We start from the raw sequence: 18229 nt of genomic DNA, 5'->3' as shown, positions 1-18229 counted from the left end.
AGTGTTAAGAGAAATACCTAATGTAAATGATGAGTTGATGGGTGCAGCAAGCCAATGTGGCACATGTATACCTATGTAACAAACCTGCACGTTGTGCACATATACCGTAGAGCTTAAAGTATTTTTAAAAAAAGATTATTTCTTTGAATAAGCGTTCTACTCTTTGCACCTTCTCAACTCCCTCTTTAAGGCCAATGAATCTTTGATTTTCCCTTTTGAGGCCCTCCTCTAGGTCTCTTAAACGTTCTGTGTTCTTTCTCATTCTTTTTTCTCCTCTGACTGTATTTTCAAATAGCTTGTTTTCATGCTCACTAATTCTTTCTTCTGCTTGATCAGTTCTACTGAGACCCACTAATGCATTTTCCAGCTCCAGGATCTCTTTGATTTTTTTTTATTACTTCAGTATCCTTGTTAAATTTCTGATATATTTCTGAATTGTTTCTCGGTGTTTTCTTGAAGTTCACTTAGCTTTCTCAAAAATAGTTATTCTGAATTCCCTGAGAGGTTACACATCTCCATCTCTCCAGGGTTGGTCACTGGGTGCCTTACTTGGTCCATTTGTTGAGGTCATGTTGACTTCAATGTTATTGATACTGTCAATGTTTGTCAATATCTCGGCATTGAAGGATAAGGTATTTATTCCAGCCTTTGCAGTCAGGTCTTGTTTGTACCTGCCCTTCAGAGGACCTTCTAAGAATTCAAAGTGGGCTGATGAGTTCCCTAAGCCAGTGATCACTGCAGCCATGTTTGTACTACAGGGCACCCTAGGCCCAGGTACACTGCAATTCTTACAGATTCCTAGGTCCCCAGCCCTGTAGACTTGGGGGAGATTGTGGATTATTCCCTGCATTCCCAGGTAAAGCCCCTAGCTTACTTCCCTTTCTTTCTCCCAAGCAAAAGGAATCTCTCTTCAGGCTGCACTGCCTGGAGTGTGGGGAGGGGTGATACAGGCATTCCCAGAGCTGCTGCAGCTGCTGCCGTCATACTGGCTCACACCTCAAGTCCCGGGTCTTCCAGACCTATGCAGCATCAGGGCTTGCCCAAGGACTGCGGTGACTACAGCCTGCCTGCCACTGAAATTTATTTGAAGCCTAAGAAATTTTCAGTGATAAGGCTGGCCAGAATTTTTGGTGGGTTCTTCCTGCTGGGGCAGCTGATTCCCTTGTGGCCCAGGGTGGGTCTAAATGCTTCTTTTGTGGGCGCCAGCCGGGAATCAAGTGCCATGGGGTTCTGTCCAGTGCCGTGTGTCACTATGGCAAGACTGGTACTAAGTTTCAATATAAAGTCCCACACTTTCCCCCTTGTCCCCAACCCATTCGATTCTCTCTCGGAGATGCTTTCCTGTGGTTGGGGGAGAGGTGTCATAGGCAATGCAAGACTGTCCTTCCTCCCTTCTTCAATCATCTTTCCTTGTTATCATGTTAAAAGCAGGTGCTGTGATCTCTCACTTGGTTAGCTCTTGTGAAAGTGTTTTCTTGCATAGACAGTTGTTCCATTTGATGTTCCTTCAGGGAGACCATTGCTGGAGAATTCTATTCTACCATCTTACTCCACCTTCTACCTATTTGTTTTTTAAATGTGTCTAGTAAATAATTGTGACGTGATAGCTTTATTTTAATCTTGGGGATCAAAAGCATGTAGCTAAGAACGTTTCCCAAGGAATATTTTAAAATTTTTATATCCATGTTTATGGAATGACATGCTTTTTGATTCAAGGTTCTTAAACTTAGTTTTAGTTTTGATTCAGTGTTATAGAACACTGTTTTTTTAAACTGTGATCTGCAGCCCACATGTAATGGAATCACCTGGGGTGCTTATATAAAAAATGCAGATTCTAGGGCTCACACCAACTAAATCTCCTGGGATTGGAGACCAGCAGGTAGCTCGTGTAATCTCCACAGCTGCTTCTAAGGCACACTGAGTTTAAGAAGCATTCTTTCATATTTTCAGACTGGGGATTCTTACAAAATGACAAAGAAGGAAAATCTTAATCTTTTAAAGTTAGAGTTCAGGCGTTAGACTGTGCACTTCTTCAACACAGTTTGTCTTTCCCATTTTCCCTTTCCAGTTCTTTATACTGTCAAGGGATTGGGGCAGAAATGGGAAACAAAGCAGCGAAAGAAAAACTATTTATTTCTTTGTACACATTTTGCTTTAATAATCACCAAAAAGACTTTCATTTTCTGTCACCCACCCTGTCCACCGGTTATGTTGGCCTTCAATATATGGCGATAGCAACATATATAAATCTATATCATACATTTATACACACAACACATTCTACCAGCACTGTGAAGACACAGACTAGGCTTTGCTATGGCTGGGGGCCTCTCCCATGCCACTTAAAAATGAGCACAGGTTTGCTCTATGCAAGAATTTCAACAGAATTGGTCTGGCCATCAGTCCCCAATTTCCCCAAAGTAAGACAGGATGACAAAATGGGACAGCATATTTGAAGTGAGGTCAGTCCAATTTGGATACCATAGAAGAAAAGAAATCGGATGTGCTAGGTTAAGCCTGAGATGGTATCTGGGAAGTCACCACATTGATGATGTGAACTCAAAGAACACAGGTGCTACAGTGCAGACCAAAGCCCAGCCTGACTCAACCCAGCAGGGTCAGGTGTGGATCTGAGTAGTGCTCACTGAGCCCCACCAGCAGTGTCCGGCAGGGCACCGCTGCTCAGTAGTGTGCTTTTAGAACCTGCCAGAGGAGCTCCAGCATTGGGACCACGTGCCCCATTCATCGGAATCAGGGTCCTATATCCACTGAGTTTTCCGTCTCAGGACAGCTGATGAGGCAAGAAATGTGCTGTTGCTAGTTCCCAAGCTGCGGGGCTGTTGAGAAGCAGTACCATGAAACCTTCTATGCAAACTACGCATCTTCTGCTTAGTGCTGGGCCAAGTGGACCTTGGCTAACGGTATTCCATAGCTCTCAGAAAGGCTTTCTGGCTTTCTCCCAGCTCCACCAGGATACATCTCTGACTCCCTCTTCTGGACCCTCCGGTGGACTTGGAGGAACGAGGCCCAGATGCTCCTCAGCAAATAGGTAGCTGCACAAAAGGGGGACAGGCCCACCTTTCCTGCTGTTTTAAGGACTTCTGGTGGCTGCGCTTCTTGCATGGTGCCTGGAAGGCAAGGGTCACAAGACTGGAGTACACAACAGAGCCCTTAGGGATTTCACCTGCAGACAAAAATAAAACAATCCAAATCAGCGTATATTGCCAGGCCCTACTGATGGCTACCTGAAGCTGGAGTGAGAGCTACGGGGTGACCAAAATCAGGAGCATGGTGAGAGCCAGTTAAGAGGATGAGCTAAGAGCATGCGCTGCAGTCTGGAGGAGCAACAGGTGCCTGAGGTTATGGGGAGCGTCCCCACCTCCCTGTGTGCTGAGATTCCTGCTCCAATTCACCGCACACTGGGTGGCTGGATCCTACCGCTGCCTCTTTAGGGGCCAGGTGACTCTCCAAATCACTTTGTCTCAGCAGAAAGAGGCCTTTGCCATCTCCATCCAAGAAAGAAGTGCTTAGCATGAAACATGCACATATAGAAACAGCCTATTGTAGGAAGAAGAGGACATTTTGCGGGGAAGTCCTCTGTTAAGTTTCTGTCCAGTCGCCATAATGAGTGTGTGGAGGGGCCAAGTCCACAAGGACCTCAAAGCTCAACTAAGTCCAGATCCATCTTTGACAGATGAGGGTGCAGCAGTCTCACAGAGACTAAGGGACAAGCCGAAGCCACACGCCAGTTAGTGATAAGCCAGGGATTAGAACCGAGGCCTCGGGTCCTTTCCAGTGATCTATGGGAGGTGGAGGGGAAAGCTTCCACACTGGAGAAGGCCAGTGGATACTAGAGACTTTTGGGTTACCTTTTAGTGGATACTAGAGACTTTTTGGGTTACCTTTTCTGGGACAGGAATAAGGCTTTACAGAGGCAATCCTGTAAATGTTGCTCTAAAGAGGCTCAGGAAAGAGAAGAATTATCAGAGAAAAACAAAAGGGAATTAGTGGGAAAAAAAAAAAAAAAAAAAAAAACAAAGAGCAAGTTAAACTGGCCCAAGCCATTTTCACACTGTGGAGATCAACATTCTCTCAGGTTACAGTTTAGAAACATTTCTAGGAATATGCTCAATTGCTTATGGCAAAGCTCTGAAGTCCACGTTAAAAGGTTTAGTTTCTGATTTTTAAACCATTTCATATACCTCAAGTTTTTCTTCAAAGCGCTTCCTAGGGAATGATTAACACTTAGTATTTTTTTTTTTTTTTTTTGGGACGGAGTCTCATTTTGTTGCCCAGGCTGGAGTGCAGTGACCGGATTGCAGCTCACTGCAAGCTCTGCCTCCCAGGTTCACGCCATTCTCCTGCCTCAGCCTCCGAGTAGCTGGGACTACAGGCACCCGCCACCTCGCCCAGCTAATTTTTTGTATTTTTAGTAGAGACAGGGTTTCACCATGTTAGCCAGGATGGTCTCGATCTCCTGACCTCATGATCCGCCCGCCTGGGCCTCCCAAAGTGCTGGGATTACAGGCGTGAGCCACCACGGCCAGCGAACACTTAGTGTTTTAAGTAAACATAGATAATGTCTGTTATATTTGTAACATTTTTCCCCTGAAGGTTCAGTTGTTATTTACTAATAAATTCTCTTTTAGACCAATGAGATCCAACAGATCTCTTTTGTCATATTACTTAAAGATATATCGAAACCAAATTGCTGTTCTTAACCCAGGAGTGTGCAGTGAAATCAGTTTACTAGGTTGCAAATTGCTTTTACTTTTTCATGAAGAATAGAACACATAACTGGCCTCAAGATCCCTCTACCAAAAGCTCATTCCGAGGCAGACTCCTGAATGTCTAATGACTTCAAGAGTCAGCTGAATTGCATTTCTCCAGTCTCCTGACTCTGCATCAAAGAAGAAAAATTGGAGTAAAAAGGAGAGATGATGACAATGTGAGAGTGAACCAAGATACAGGGGCAGGAGCTGACGGGGTGGGAGGGTGATGGGAACAGAAACTAGCAGGACACTCACTGAGGACCTGTGATGTTGCAAGTGGACCCAAAATCTTCTCCTGGAAGGCCAAAGCAGGCCAAGGGTCACCTATAAGATCTGCTAATGGATGGTGATGGGTTGGAGACAGGCTTGGTGCCTCTGACTGGTGCAGTAGTTTCCTTACCTCTAAGTCTGTCTTCCCCTCCCTCTGCATCCACAATTGCTCGTGGCACAGGGGGTTGGGGACATCAAATCAGTAACCATTCCCAACATCTCCAAGCCCCCCGGTCACTGCTCCTCTGCAGCACAAGTGGGGCATTGGGAAGACTGCCCGTTTCTTCCCCCATTCCCTCTCAGGGAACCTACGCTGGCTGACGATGAACTGCTCCATGCTCTCCTTCTGCTGGTTCGCGGTCTTCAGACGCTCAGCTGTGCTCTGAAGGAGCCGCCCCTGTTTGGATACTTTGGTTCTCAGTTCCAAAAGTTCCCTTTCTGTTGATTCTCCCTGGATAACAGGAACAGACTCTTACTGAACAGGCAGAAGGCCTGAAGCACCCTGTGCTTTGTGGTTCTTTCCAATTCAAAGAAGGATTCTACAATCTTCTCCACTCTCCTGAACTGGATTTCCTCCTTCACAGCCTCAGATACCTCCAGCTGAGGACAGTTTAGGATGAGGCCATTAGGTAGGAATATTGACACTCTGGAATTCCCCATGTAGACTAGCACAGGCCCACATACCTGTAGCTTAAGAGAATCTCGCTTCAGGCTGGAATAAAACTCCCAACTCTGAAGAGGACCTTGCTTTAGTCCTGATATCAGTTCTGTCACTCTCCCTTCACAAAGATTGAAAGTTCAGAAATGTTATGTTGGGGAGAGAGATCTGGACTCAGGAAAGTTTGCAAGTTTGTAAATATTTGTGCCAACATGAAAATGGCAAAACACCCTCTCCCTGGAATTAGCATAGTTGGATCCAAAAGGTATTGGTGACATTGATCTGGAGCTAGAATCCCTGGGGAGGGGATCCTGAAACCTGCCTACACAAAGGTCTGCCAGTCAGAGTTAGCCTGAGCTCTGAGCAGATCCTGAGGGGTGGCTGACTTTCCCCAGGCCTGGTCCAGAGATGCCAGCTGAAGTGATATGCTGGGATTCCAGGCAGTGGCTAAAAAGGCTCAGTCTCATGGGGGCATTCTGTGATCATGTGACCATGGGATCTGAGGGGTGGGAGATGGGTGCTGAAGCTTTAACTGAATTTCAGCTCAGCCAAATTTCAGAGAGGTAAAGAAACTGAACATTTATGGATTGCCAGGGTTATGATGCCTCTGCCTTCTCCACACCCCTTCCTTTTCTTCTTTGATTTTTTATCTAGGGACCAGGGGGCTGGTGGGGAATGGGATGTATTTAGAGCTGCAATGAAAGCAGCCACCATGGGTCAGAGATGTCCCTCCAGGGACACTCCTCTAAGGTCCTGTCTATACCAACTCACTATGTGGCTCCTGATTTTCTGGAAAAGCTGTGACATTGAGGAGACAGAACAGTATTGGAGGGCAGGAGAACTGGGTTTGAACCAAGAAAGGACACTGGCATATTACCACTTTGCCAGGCAGCACAGGGATGTGGGTACTTGGCAGGGCCGCACTCCAGAACACGGTGAGGAGGGAAGCCGACTCCTCCAGGGCATGGTGCAGGGCACTGGTGCTGCTCCGAAGCTCACGAATGCCTTTGCTGCCTAGCACCTGGGGAAAGGTAACATCACAGGAGCGCAGAGATTACTTTCTTCCCCCTGCATGGGCTCCAGCTTCCTTTGTGAGTGAGGCACAGAACATGGGCCTGCTTGAACTGTGAAGCCCTCGCACAACCATTTGCAGTTCTCAGAACTAAGGTGCTGCTCCCTTTACCAGGTATGCCTCCCTCCACCTGCAGAACCCACAAGGCTTTCAAAACTCACCCCCCTTGCTGTGTCCTCTATGAACCTGTTACCTTCCTTGCCTGAGATAAATGACCACGTTTGCATTGGCAGCCTCACAGCACAGAGGATGACTTCTCATGCTGTGCCTGTAGCCCCTTACTGTGCTGATCTACTTGGGTGTGTGTCTTGCCCTCTATGTGGGGTTCTGTGGAGGCAGGGCTGTCCCTACGCATTCATGGGTCTCCAGCAGCTCAGACAGCACAGCCACTGGTGCCTGGTCTCTCTCACTGGCAAGGCGCTCTCAGAAGCTTTGCTGACTGCCTTCCCTCCCCCTCTGCAGTCTGCACAAGGAAATGCCATGGCTGCCAGGCTTCTCGCCCCTTCCACATGTGGGGGCCATACACCTGCAAATCCTTCAGTTTCTGTCCACCCCATTGTGTCAACTCTGCCCACAGATGGTCATGTGCCTGCATGAGTGTGGTAGATAATAAGCTACCAAAGGCTGCTAGGCAATGCCATGTGTTTCTGTGGGGCTGAGGGGAAATATCCAGTCAGCTACATCTGGAACAGAGTGGAACTCACAGTGAAAATAGGAGATAGAGAAGACAGGGCCTGGCTGCTGTACCTGGAAGAGGAAGCCTCAGCTGTTGAGAGATGCAAAGCATGAAAAAACAAAAACAAAAACAAAAATGGTGGGAGAAGGAGTTAACATCAAAGGAAGAAAGGGCACAAAGAAAGAGTGCACCTAAAGCTACAGGTGTGATTACCTCTGTGCCTTGGGCTTCAAGGCCAGGGAAGTTGCACGCTGACCTCACAAGAGACACTATCTTTTTGACCAGCAGCCTGCCCTCCGCAATCTGCTCTCTCAGGGCACTGTAGTCATCAATGTGGCCAATGACATGGCAGCCATGCTTGTTGGCAAAGGAGCCATCAGTAGCATCACCCTCCAGCTTAGGAGGGGTCTTCATTACTGGAGAAGTATCCAAACCCAAGCCTGGAAAAGAAAATAACACGACAGAATCTTCCGTTATTCATAATGATATCGTCAGTTTACTCCAACTCAGGTAGGGGACAAGAAAAGGAAGAGGCTGGGAACAAGAAAGGAAGCCTTGGAATGTACAAGGGTGGGGCAAAGTCCATAGAGATCTTCTGGCTTCTGTATTTTTATAATCTTTCTTACATGATCTCTTAATGATAAATTTGCCAGGGGACAATTTTTTCCTTATTGGCAAATGCAATAGGACAAATCATAATAAATAATAAGTTTCTGGGTAGAGAAGACACAGACAAGGAAATCAAGCTGGATACAGAGAACATTTTCAAGAATGGAGAGATTATGGTGCCATGAAGCAAAAACAGCAGTAGGAAAACTACAGGAGGATGAACAATGTCAAGAAAGGCAGCCACACGCTATTCACAATAGCAAAGACTTGGAACCAACCCAAAAGTCCATCACTGACATACTGGATTAAGAAAATGTGGCACATATACACCATGGAATACTATGCAGCCATAAAAAAGGATGAGTTCGTGTCCTTTGTAGGGACATGGATGCAGATGGAAACCATCATTCTCAGCAAACTATCGCAAGAACAGAAAACCAAACGCCACATGTTCTCACTCATAGGTGGGAACTGAACAATGAGATCACTTGGACTCTGGAAGGGGAACATTACACACCAGGGACTATTATGGGGAGGGGAGCGGGTGGAGGGATGGCACTGGGAGTTATACCTAATGTAAATGACAAGTTGATGGGTGCAGCACACCAACATGGCACAAGTATACATATGTAACAAACCTGCACGTTGTGCACATGTACCTTAGAACTTAAAGTATAATAAAGAAAAAAAAAAAAAAAAGAAAGGCAGTCACAGAAGGTGCAGTGAGTAGGGTTAAAGCCCTTGGGGCATGCAGAGAAAACTCTCTAAATACAGATAATATGTTTAGAGAGAACAAAAGGTTGCTTGCATTAATCACTTTCCATCATCAGTCCCTGGGCCCTTTAGTTGCCTTATTTACCATTTGTTCTGTGGATTATGGCCGTTTCTGAGCCAGGAGTAGAGGAAGCAGAGCTGGGGAGGACCAGAGCTGGGGAATTCATCACAACATCCCAGACTGGAGGGGACACAGCTGAATCTAGGGGGTAAAGGCAACCACAGTTTTCAGGAGCCCTGGAACCCCCTGCACGTGAAGCACATGCACACCTAGCCGTCCCCACTGAGGTCTAATTTTCACCAAGACATTCCAGATAAATTCTTTCCACAATAGCAAACTCACACTAGGGTTGAGTGAAAGCAAACATGGCTGTAACAAGTCTATTCACTTAACTTCTTTGAGCCTCAGTTTCCTTTTATATAAAGTAAAGATGATAACACTTACCTAGTGGAGTTAGCAGATGCTTAAATGAAATTGCATATACGGTATGGCTAGCTCAGGGTCTAACAGGGAAGTCATTCAGTCCCTGCTGTACTAGCTGCAGACCTGAGAAATACCAACAGCAGAATCCCATAAGGTGGAGGTTAAAAAAGCTGTAGAGCTAAGGCCTATGAATCCACATTTTACTTAAGGTCCAGAGGTGATTTTTTTTTTTTTTTTTTTTTTTTTTTTTTTTTTTTTTTGAGACAGAGTCTTACTCTGTTGCCAGGCTCGAATGCAGTGGTGAGATCTCGGCTCACTGCAACCTCCATCTCCTGGGTTCAAGCAATTCTGCTGCCTCAGCCTCCCGGGTACCTGGCACACACTACAGGCACACACCACCACGCTCAGCTAATTTTTGTAGTTTTAGTAGAGACGGGCTTTCACCATGCTGGCCAGGCTGGTCTTGAACTCCTGACCTCAGGTGATCCGCCTGCCTTGGCCTCCCAAAGTGTTGGGATTACAGGCGTGAGCCACCATGCCCAGCCCACAGGTGATTCTTAAGCATGCTAAACTGAGAACCCCTGAGCTAGAGGATGCACAGGAAATGGGTAGTTCACAACTGGAAGGATCAGCAGTGGGCTATGCACCTAGATTGAATTTCTCAGAATCCAGGAGTCTTGGAACCTAGAGCAGAGCTTCTCTGGTGTGTTTCTGGGAGGAAAATAGGACACAGGATACAGAAAGACAATCTATGAGACAGTTTCTCAATAAAGAAAAAGGGGATAGGCATTTTACCAAAACTGGGATGTGAAGGGGGATAAAGAGGGCACATGTATATATGGAAAAGGATATTTAATATTATGTTCTAACTTCATGTTTTAAAAAAAACCCTGATGTTTCTACATACAAACAAATAAAAGAAAAACTCAACAAAACCTTGAAAGGAACAACAACGCATTAGATTCTACCTTCTACAGTATCAGTGATTTTGTAGGTTGGGTGGAGGGTTGAACAAATCAGAGTTTCAGGTTAGTAACAAAGGAAAATAATCCACAGGGATATCTACAGATGGTTTGATTGTAGGTTCAACAATAGAATCAAAAGAGATGTACTGTTCTTACCTATGACAACTCAATGAAGTTTACACATACAAAAATTTAAGTAAAATAATATGCTTTAAGTAGAACTTAAGGAAAAAGTTATTATAATAATTCAGAGCAAAAGAATCAGCACTTAGAACATCCACAAGAATTTTTAAAAAATTGTTTGACAAAGTGTATAGTATAGAAACAAGGTTTAGATGTTAGAAATTGGGAGCCACAGACTATTATGCAACCTTGAGCAAGTCACTTGAAACTTTCTAGGCCTGAGTTTCCTCAGCTATGAAACAAGGACATGAGGCTAGATGCCTAGGTCCTTTTCAAAGTGCTAACATTATTCGGGGAAGATTAAGTGGCAGGTAAGATGCAGGGAAACAACAGGGCATGATTTAGAAGTTGGACAGCTGTACTCCAAACAGGCAGTGATGATTGTAGTCCTGGGAGTGAATGAATAAATGGATCAGCCCTACAGTATCAGCATGTTCTCCAAGTATCTTTTGTCAAAAAGCCATCAAAGACAAAGTGGCCAGTCTAACCGGTGAATCAGCTATCTGCTATTTTTATAAAATTACTAAAGCAGCAGAGATGATTAAAATTGATATTCTATGATTCAAGGACTTATGAACGAGAGCTGAGAGGAGAGGGAGGGGCCTCTACAGAAACCCTCCGGCAGGGAGCGGTGGCTCACACCTGTAATCCCAGCACTTTGGGAGGCCAAGGCAGGGGGATCACGAGGTCAGGAGATTGAGACCATTCTGGCTAACATGGTGAAGCCCCGTCTCTAGTAAAAATACAAAAAAAAAAAAAAAAAAAAAGAAAAAGAAAAAAAAAAAGAAAAATTAGCCCGGCATAGCGCTGGGCGCCTGTAGTCCCAGCTACTCGGGAGGCTGAGGCAAGAGAATGGCACGAACCCGAGAGGCGGAGCTTGCAGTGAGCCAAGATCTCGCCACTGCACTCCAGCCTGGGCGACAGAGTGAGACTCCACCTCAAAAAAAAAAAAAAAAAAAAATCCTCCTCCGTGGACTGTTCTGGTTCTCTATACAGCAGTGAAACATACTAGGTAGCAGGGATTCCTTACATGTTTCAGTCAATTAAAAAGAGCAATACTGGTCATGTAACAAGGAGGTTTCCACCATGACTGTCATATGTATAATTGGCAGATGCACAATAATAGTGGGCATTGTTATACTGAATTAAGACCAGGATTATTTGAATAACAGAAAGTGATTACCATTAGCCAATATTACTTACTTTTATCTAAAGACTTTGTAGAAATATTAATGCATTTCTGCCTGGGATATGGACCAAGTAGCCCCTTGTCAGCATGGATGCCTTGGCTGCAGCAAGGTGAGGCCCTTGGCTGTGGTGCCTCTCGACCCGCAAGCTCCCCTTCTCTGGGAAGAACGTCCTACCTGATGTGGGACACTGAGGAGAATCCTGCTTCCTCAATTAGAGCCTTTAGCTCCTTCAGTTCCTCCTCAGCTTTCCTCTTCTCTTCTAAGTGCTGGTGGATCTCAGCCCTCAGGTGGAGTATTTCTTCCTGAAAACACCTGTTACTGTCCCCTCCCGTCAGAGAAGGAGGGGAAAAAGATGGGTTCTGGGTCTCCACAGTTGCCAGACTTTTCTCCAAAGCCACCTTGATGAGCTAAAAGAAAATCGTGGTTTGAAGAAGTTAGGCCATTAAAGAATACCCAAGAGAAACATGAGATTGCAAAGGCAGTTCTCAATGAGAACAAAAACAAACAAAAAAAGCAGATCTAAAATGAACTCCCTACCCAGAACCTCCTTAGTCAGGCATAAAGGCACTGGGGACTGGTTTGGGTGGGAAGGACACACCAAATGAGCAGGAGGAATGGAGGAGTGGAGCAGGAGGAGTGGAGAACAGAAGAATCCAGAGATGGTGAGGGAGAAAAGCACATAAGAAATTAAAACAAATGCAAACAAATGAGGTTGAAACAGGACTGGAGGGTGTGAATGTGGTGCTTCTTCTCTTCCCGAGGAGACAGAGTCCTGCGAGTTTTCTCACAAGTCAGGAAGCTTCATCAGCTCTGCAACCCTTGAGTCCTGGATGGCGGGAGATGATGGCTTAAGGTATCAGGGCACAAAGCCTAAGGCCCTGCCTGTAACTCTGACTCCCCCAAGGACAGCTGAGAGGGAGGACTCGGGGCACTGGGGAAACAGTCAGCAGACATAGTCACAGAATTAGAATAAGGTGGAGCTACAGGGAAGACAACACCAACCATTCCATCGGCAGCTACTGGGAGGTGCAGGCGAAGCCACCCTGCCAAGCAGCCGACCTCGCTTTTTGGTTATTATCCGTATGCCGATGCTGCCAGACAAACTCTCTCTACAAATCTCAGCATGTGGAAGAAACAGAGGCAGGAACAATTGCCCAGCACCTTTCTATTTCTCGAGGACACTCTTGAAGTTATTCATCAATGTTTTAATTAAAGCAGATCTTATGACTTTTCATCAAATGGGAATTTGTTAACTTTTAGACTTTGTTATTGTTCATTTTGGGCTTATCTTTGGTTTTTTCCCATGCTCTTAAAAGTGTAGAAATCAAAATCTGAGTATGATAATCTGCTTAATATGTGACTAATTACTTTAGTAAAAGGAGCTCCTGCCTGTCTGTCCAATATTATCTAAATACGTCCCAATGTCACATTGGCTTCTTTTTCTTCTCAGTGGCAGCATTTGGAGCTTTTACTTAACTTCGGGTCAATTCTGACCTCTGAATTTTCCACCCCTCCCCACAGCTGTTGCTGAGTCATGTTGTTTTCTTTCATCTCTATAAATATCATGACTTGTAATTGTCACTTATAAATTCATTCTGGGCCGGGCGCGGTGGCTCAAGCCTGTAATCCCAGCACTTTGGGAGGCCGAGACGGGCGGATCACGAGGTCAGGAGATCGAGTCCATCCTGGCTAACACGGTGAAACCCCGTCTCTACTAAAAATACAAAAACTAGCCAGGCGAGGTGGCGGGCGCCTGTAGTCCCAGCTACTCGGGAGGCTGAGGCAGGAGAATGGCGGGAACCCGGGAGGCGGAGCTTGCAGTGAGCTGAGATCTGGCCACTGCACTCCAGTCCGGGCGACAGAGCGAGACTCTGCCTCAAAAAAAAAAAAAAAAAAAAAAAAATAAATAAATAAATTCATTCTGGCTATACTGAATCATTCCCCAATTATCTAAGTCATCCAAATATTTGATGGGCATTTCCACAAATCATGTAGTGGCCCCCTGATTGGGGCTAATTTGTAGAATTAATTATATATATATATATTTTTTTGAGATGGAGTCTCTCTCTGTCGCCCAGGCTGGAGTGCAGTGGCACGACCTTGGCTCACTGCAAGCTCTGCCTCCCGGGTTCACACCATTCTCCTGCCTCAGCCTCCCGAGTAGCTGGGACTACAAGCGCCTGCCACCACGCCCGGCTAATTTTTTGTGTTTTTAGTAGAGATGAGGTTTCACCATGTTAGCCAGGATGGTCTTAATCTCCTGACCTTGTCACTTATAAATGATCCGCCCGCCTCAGCCTCCCAAAGTCCTGGGATTACAGGCGTGAGCCACTGCCCCCGGCCAATTATGTGCTTTATATCTCCATTCAGGTCACCAATACATTGAACAGAGCAGGGCCCAGAACAGCTTATATGGATCAACGATTGACAGAGCTGCTGGGGTTGGGCAAAGCCACTGACTTTTGCTATTCCCCATAACAAAGTATGTTCAAATCTAGGTCACAGGTTTGTGGCAGGGTTGATTCACAGTATGCATGTGCAATGGTGTTCAGTAGCATAGCAGTTGAGGTTGTGAAGACCTGTGTACCCAGGTCAAAGAAGAAACGTCCTTAGACAAAGCCACTCAATTCCCAGGCACCCAGTCTTACTTGGGCTTTGTGAGCCTGAGATTTGGCAGGCTCCCGGGAATGTCTGTCTCTAAGACTCTGCTGGCAGGCTTAATCAGACTGGTGGCCATCTCTATATGCGCCCTGCCCCCCCCAGCATTTGTGACAAAATAAAGGAAGGGGGACCAAATAAAACCACTTCTGAAAGCTTATGATCCCATCCCTCATTTAAACTGTGTGATGTAGTCATTCTGTATAAACTCTTTCCAAGTAACTTAACTAAAACGCACTTTGCCATTAGTCTTGAGTGCGGGCACAGCATTTTTCTTTTCTAGGTCTTAAGGATTCCCTCTGCTTAAAAATAAAGTCTAACTTTAATGAAGCTTACCCATTATTAAAATGCCTTCTGAATAGATGTTGTCTTGTTCTATTGATTTCAATATACCTATTTTCTTTAAAAAGAAAAAATTATGAACAATGAATGTTAACACCAGAAAAACCTTAAGGTACATCTGATCTAATTTCCCAGTTTAAAGTGAGAAAATCAAACATTGCCTAGGGATCTGATTTTTCCCCAGGCTAATTTGCATTTTCATATTTCCATCTCAAAGTGGACTTTCTTTGGCTAAGTTTTAAATGTAAATGCCTGAAAAGTAACTCGTAACTCAGGATCTAGCCTTTTCATTAGTTTTTTTTTTTTTTTTTTTTTGAGACGGAGTTTTACTCTGTCGCCCAGGCTGGAGTGCAGTGGCCGGATCTCAGCTCACTGCAAGCTTCGCCTCCCGGGTTTACGCCATTCTCCTGCCTCAGCCTCCCGAGTAGCTGGGACTACAGGCGCCTGCCACCTCGCCCGGCTCGTTTTTTGTATTTTTTAGTAGAGACGGGGTTTCACCGTGTTAGCCAGGATGGTCTCGATCTCCTGACCTCGTGATCCGCCCGTCTCGGCCTCCCAAAGTGCTGAGATTACAGGCTTGAGCCACCGTGCCCGGCCTCCTTTTCATTAGTTTTGATCATGTATGAAAGCAAATATTTCTTTCTCCCAAATGAAACCCCAGGGCTTCCAGTATTTGTAGTGATAGTGTGAATCCATTAGGTCTATTTTTAATTATATCTCTCTTATTTTTTTTTCACACTTCCTAACTCACTTGTGATATTGCTTCCATATAATTCAACTTTTTGTGCGCTGGGTTCCCATTTGCCCCACAAAGGCCTATGTGCAAATCTGATATCCTGTTTGAATGACATTGTTTTGTTTTTACCCTATTGTTTCATATCTGTCACAATGTTAAGCCAGTGCTCAACATTAAGGCATTAAAAATGAGCTTTTCTCAAATTCTCAGCATCACTAATCATTAGGGAAATGCAAATTAAAACCATAATGAATATCATCTCACACCTGTTAGAGTGGCATTTATCAGAAAGGTGAATGATGTGTTAGAGATAATGCAGAGAAAAGGGAACACACACATTGTGACTAGGTATGTAAATTAGTACAGCTGGTGTGGAAAACAGTATGGAGTTTCCTCAAAAACCTAAAAATAGAATCTACCTTATGATCCAGTAATCCCATTTCTGGGTACGTATCCAAAGGAACTGAAATGAATATGTTAAAGGTATATCTGCACTCTCATGTTCATTACAGCATTAGTCAAAATAGTCAAGATGAAGAACCAACCTAGGTCCATCAGTAGATAAATGGGTAAAGAAAACGTGGCAGATAATACACAATGGAATACTATTTAAACTTAAAATGTCAGGGGATAGGTCCTGTCATTTGTGACAACATGAATGAATCTGAAGGTCATTATGCTTAGTGAAATAAGCCAGGCACACAGAGACACATACCACATAAGCTCACCTATATATGGAATCTAATAAAGTTGAACTCATAGAAGCCGAGAGTAGAATGGTGGTTACTAGAGGCTGGTGGAGTGGGGAGGGAGAGTAGGGGAAATTGTTGATCGAAGGTATCGACAAAAAGAATAGGTCTTGAGATGTATTACATAGCAGGGTGACTATAGCCAATAATAATGTATATTTCAAAATAAGAGTAAATTTCCAAAGTCTCACCACCAAAAATGATAGGTAGGCAAGTTGATGAATACGTAATTAGCTTGGTTTAATCATTCCATATTGTTTGTATGTGTATATATGTGTGTGTATGTATATATATAATAATCATATCATACCCCATAAATGTATACAATTATGATTTGTCAATCAAAAATAACTAATTTTTTAAATAGCTTTTTTGAAGTTTATCACACTTTGACTACTAATGTCTGTTCTTTGTATTTGAATCTTGATTTTTTTTCTTTAAGAAGTGGGGGTCTCATTATGTTGCCCAGGCTGGCCCTGAACTCCTGGGCTCAAGAGATTCTCTTGCTTCAGCCTCCTAAGTAGCTGCAACTATAGATGCACACTACCTGGGCTTGAATCTTTATTCTTGATTAATTTTTTCTCCATTACAAAAGCTCACATAACAAATGCAATGGTTGATTAGTTTCTTTCACAGCAATTTCATAGGTATTTATGATAGATCTTACATCTGCTTGAGAATAAACTTTCGTGGGAGATAATCTAGGGAAAATTACTATCATGGCCAGACACGAGGCTTCCTGAGGTGGCTGAGTCCAAAAAATAAGGAGCAAGCAACTTGCATTGGCCAAAAGGTGATTCTCACCTTGGAAGAAAGACAAGGTTGGATGTGTCTGTTAGGGAAAGTGTATGAATGCTTGGAGTAGGAAGGGAGCTTGGTGTCAAGCAAAAGTTTACCTTCCAAGGACGTAACAAGGAGAAGCTCAAAATCTACCACAAGGGACCACTTCCCTGGAAACAAGCAAACAAATTTTGAGAAACTGGACACAAAACAGTTACGGCAAAGTAAGCTTTATTTAATTGGTAGCAGGAGAGTCACAACCTCAAACTCCAGAAAGATGAAGTAAATTTGCAATGATTTCATACCCCAAGATTCCTCCTACCCAAAGCTGAAGATGTATTTTCAAGGAAAGGCGATAGAAAGAAAAATGGTGCTTACCCAAGAGATTCTTCCATCCAGCAGGCACATACTTTGTCTACCATGAGTCAAGCCCTGATCCAAAGGCTGGTTAACTCATAATTACACTAAGCATCTCTCCTATGCCAAGTAATGTGGCAAGTATTGTGAGGGAAATACAAATGCCCTAATGTAAAATGTTCATTCCAGGGTGGGCTGACCTTCTCAAAATGGGGTCTGGTCAGATTCTCCATTCTAGGCTACAGGAAAGAAGGCTGAAGAAGAAGCAACTTTACAACTCAGTTTGCCTACAGTTGAGAATTGGAGCAAATGACTTGCAATACCAGGAGCACTTCAGACCATATCAATCAGAATCTGACTGTCTTCATATCTGTGTCTCCTGTTCATTTATTCTGAAGTTAATCTTGTCCCACAGTCAGTCATTATAACCATCAGTGACCAGCCAACCTCCCAATCTAGCTGTCTTAGAGTAGACATTTGTTCATCCCGCAGGTCCCTCTCTCTCACCCAAGATCCTCAGTGAAATCAGAGAGTGAGGACAGAGGGATCTGTCTGGAGGGACAGAGATGTACATAATTAAAGACACAACCATCAGTAAGGAGGACTCAGGAGAAGCTGTTCAAGTAAAAGAAAAAGTGGAGCTCATGCAAGCACTCAAGGGAGCAGGGAAGGTCGGGTACAGCTACAGCAACAAGAAGGTTGATCCTACTACAAGAAGGTGATCCAACTACTATAAAGAAACTGTTGAGAACATGACATATCCCAGACAACTACTCATGTCCCCAAGTGCCAAATCCCAAAAGATTTGAGGACGCTCACTTGGGCTCTTCTTATTGGTTGATTCAATGTCTCCTCTTTTTCTTATGCAGAAGACATACAGGCAGACCCAGAAAGCCTCATTTCTTGTATAGTTTTCCTAAAAGCCCCAAGAAAGCTGTCACTGGAAAGTCCAGCTGCTTGTGTGGGACACCTTCCAATGATTCACTTTCTCCTTAAGAATCATAGGCACAGTCC

At 44.4% G+C, this 18229-nt stretch overlaps 1 protein-coding gene across 1 annotated transcript; it reads right to left on the bottom strand.

Moving 5' to 3' along the window:
* Positions 1–2555: 2555 nt before the first annotated feature.
* LOC104671799 (myomegalin-like) lies at positions 2556–12598 on the bottom strand. Its single transcript, XM_030934921.1, has 8 exons — positions 12476–12598; positions 11768–12000; positions 11607–11647; positions 8917–9033; positions 7662–7888; positions 6578–6721; positions 5355–5493; positions 2556–3184 (listed from the first exon to the last, which is right to left on the bottom strand). The coding sequence occupies exons 1-8, from the start codon at positions 12596–12598 to the stop codon at positions 3039–3041; spliced, it is 1170 nt and encodes a 389-aa protein (XP_030790781.1). The 3' UTR covers positions 2556–3038.
* Positions 12599–18229: the final 5631 nt, after the last annotated feature.

This window comes from Rhinopithecus roxellana, chromosome 8 (genome assembly GCF_007565055.1).
Source record: "Rhinopithecus roxellana isolate Shanxi Qingling chromosome 8, ASM756505v1, whole genome shotgun sequence".
Classification (NCBI taxonomy): Eukaryota; Metazoa; Chordata; class Mammalia; order Primates; family Cercopithecidae; genus Rhinopithecus; species Rhinopithecus roxellana.
Note: the sequence above shows the minus strand (reverse complement) of the source record. Positions and strands in the feature narration are given on the sequence as shown.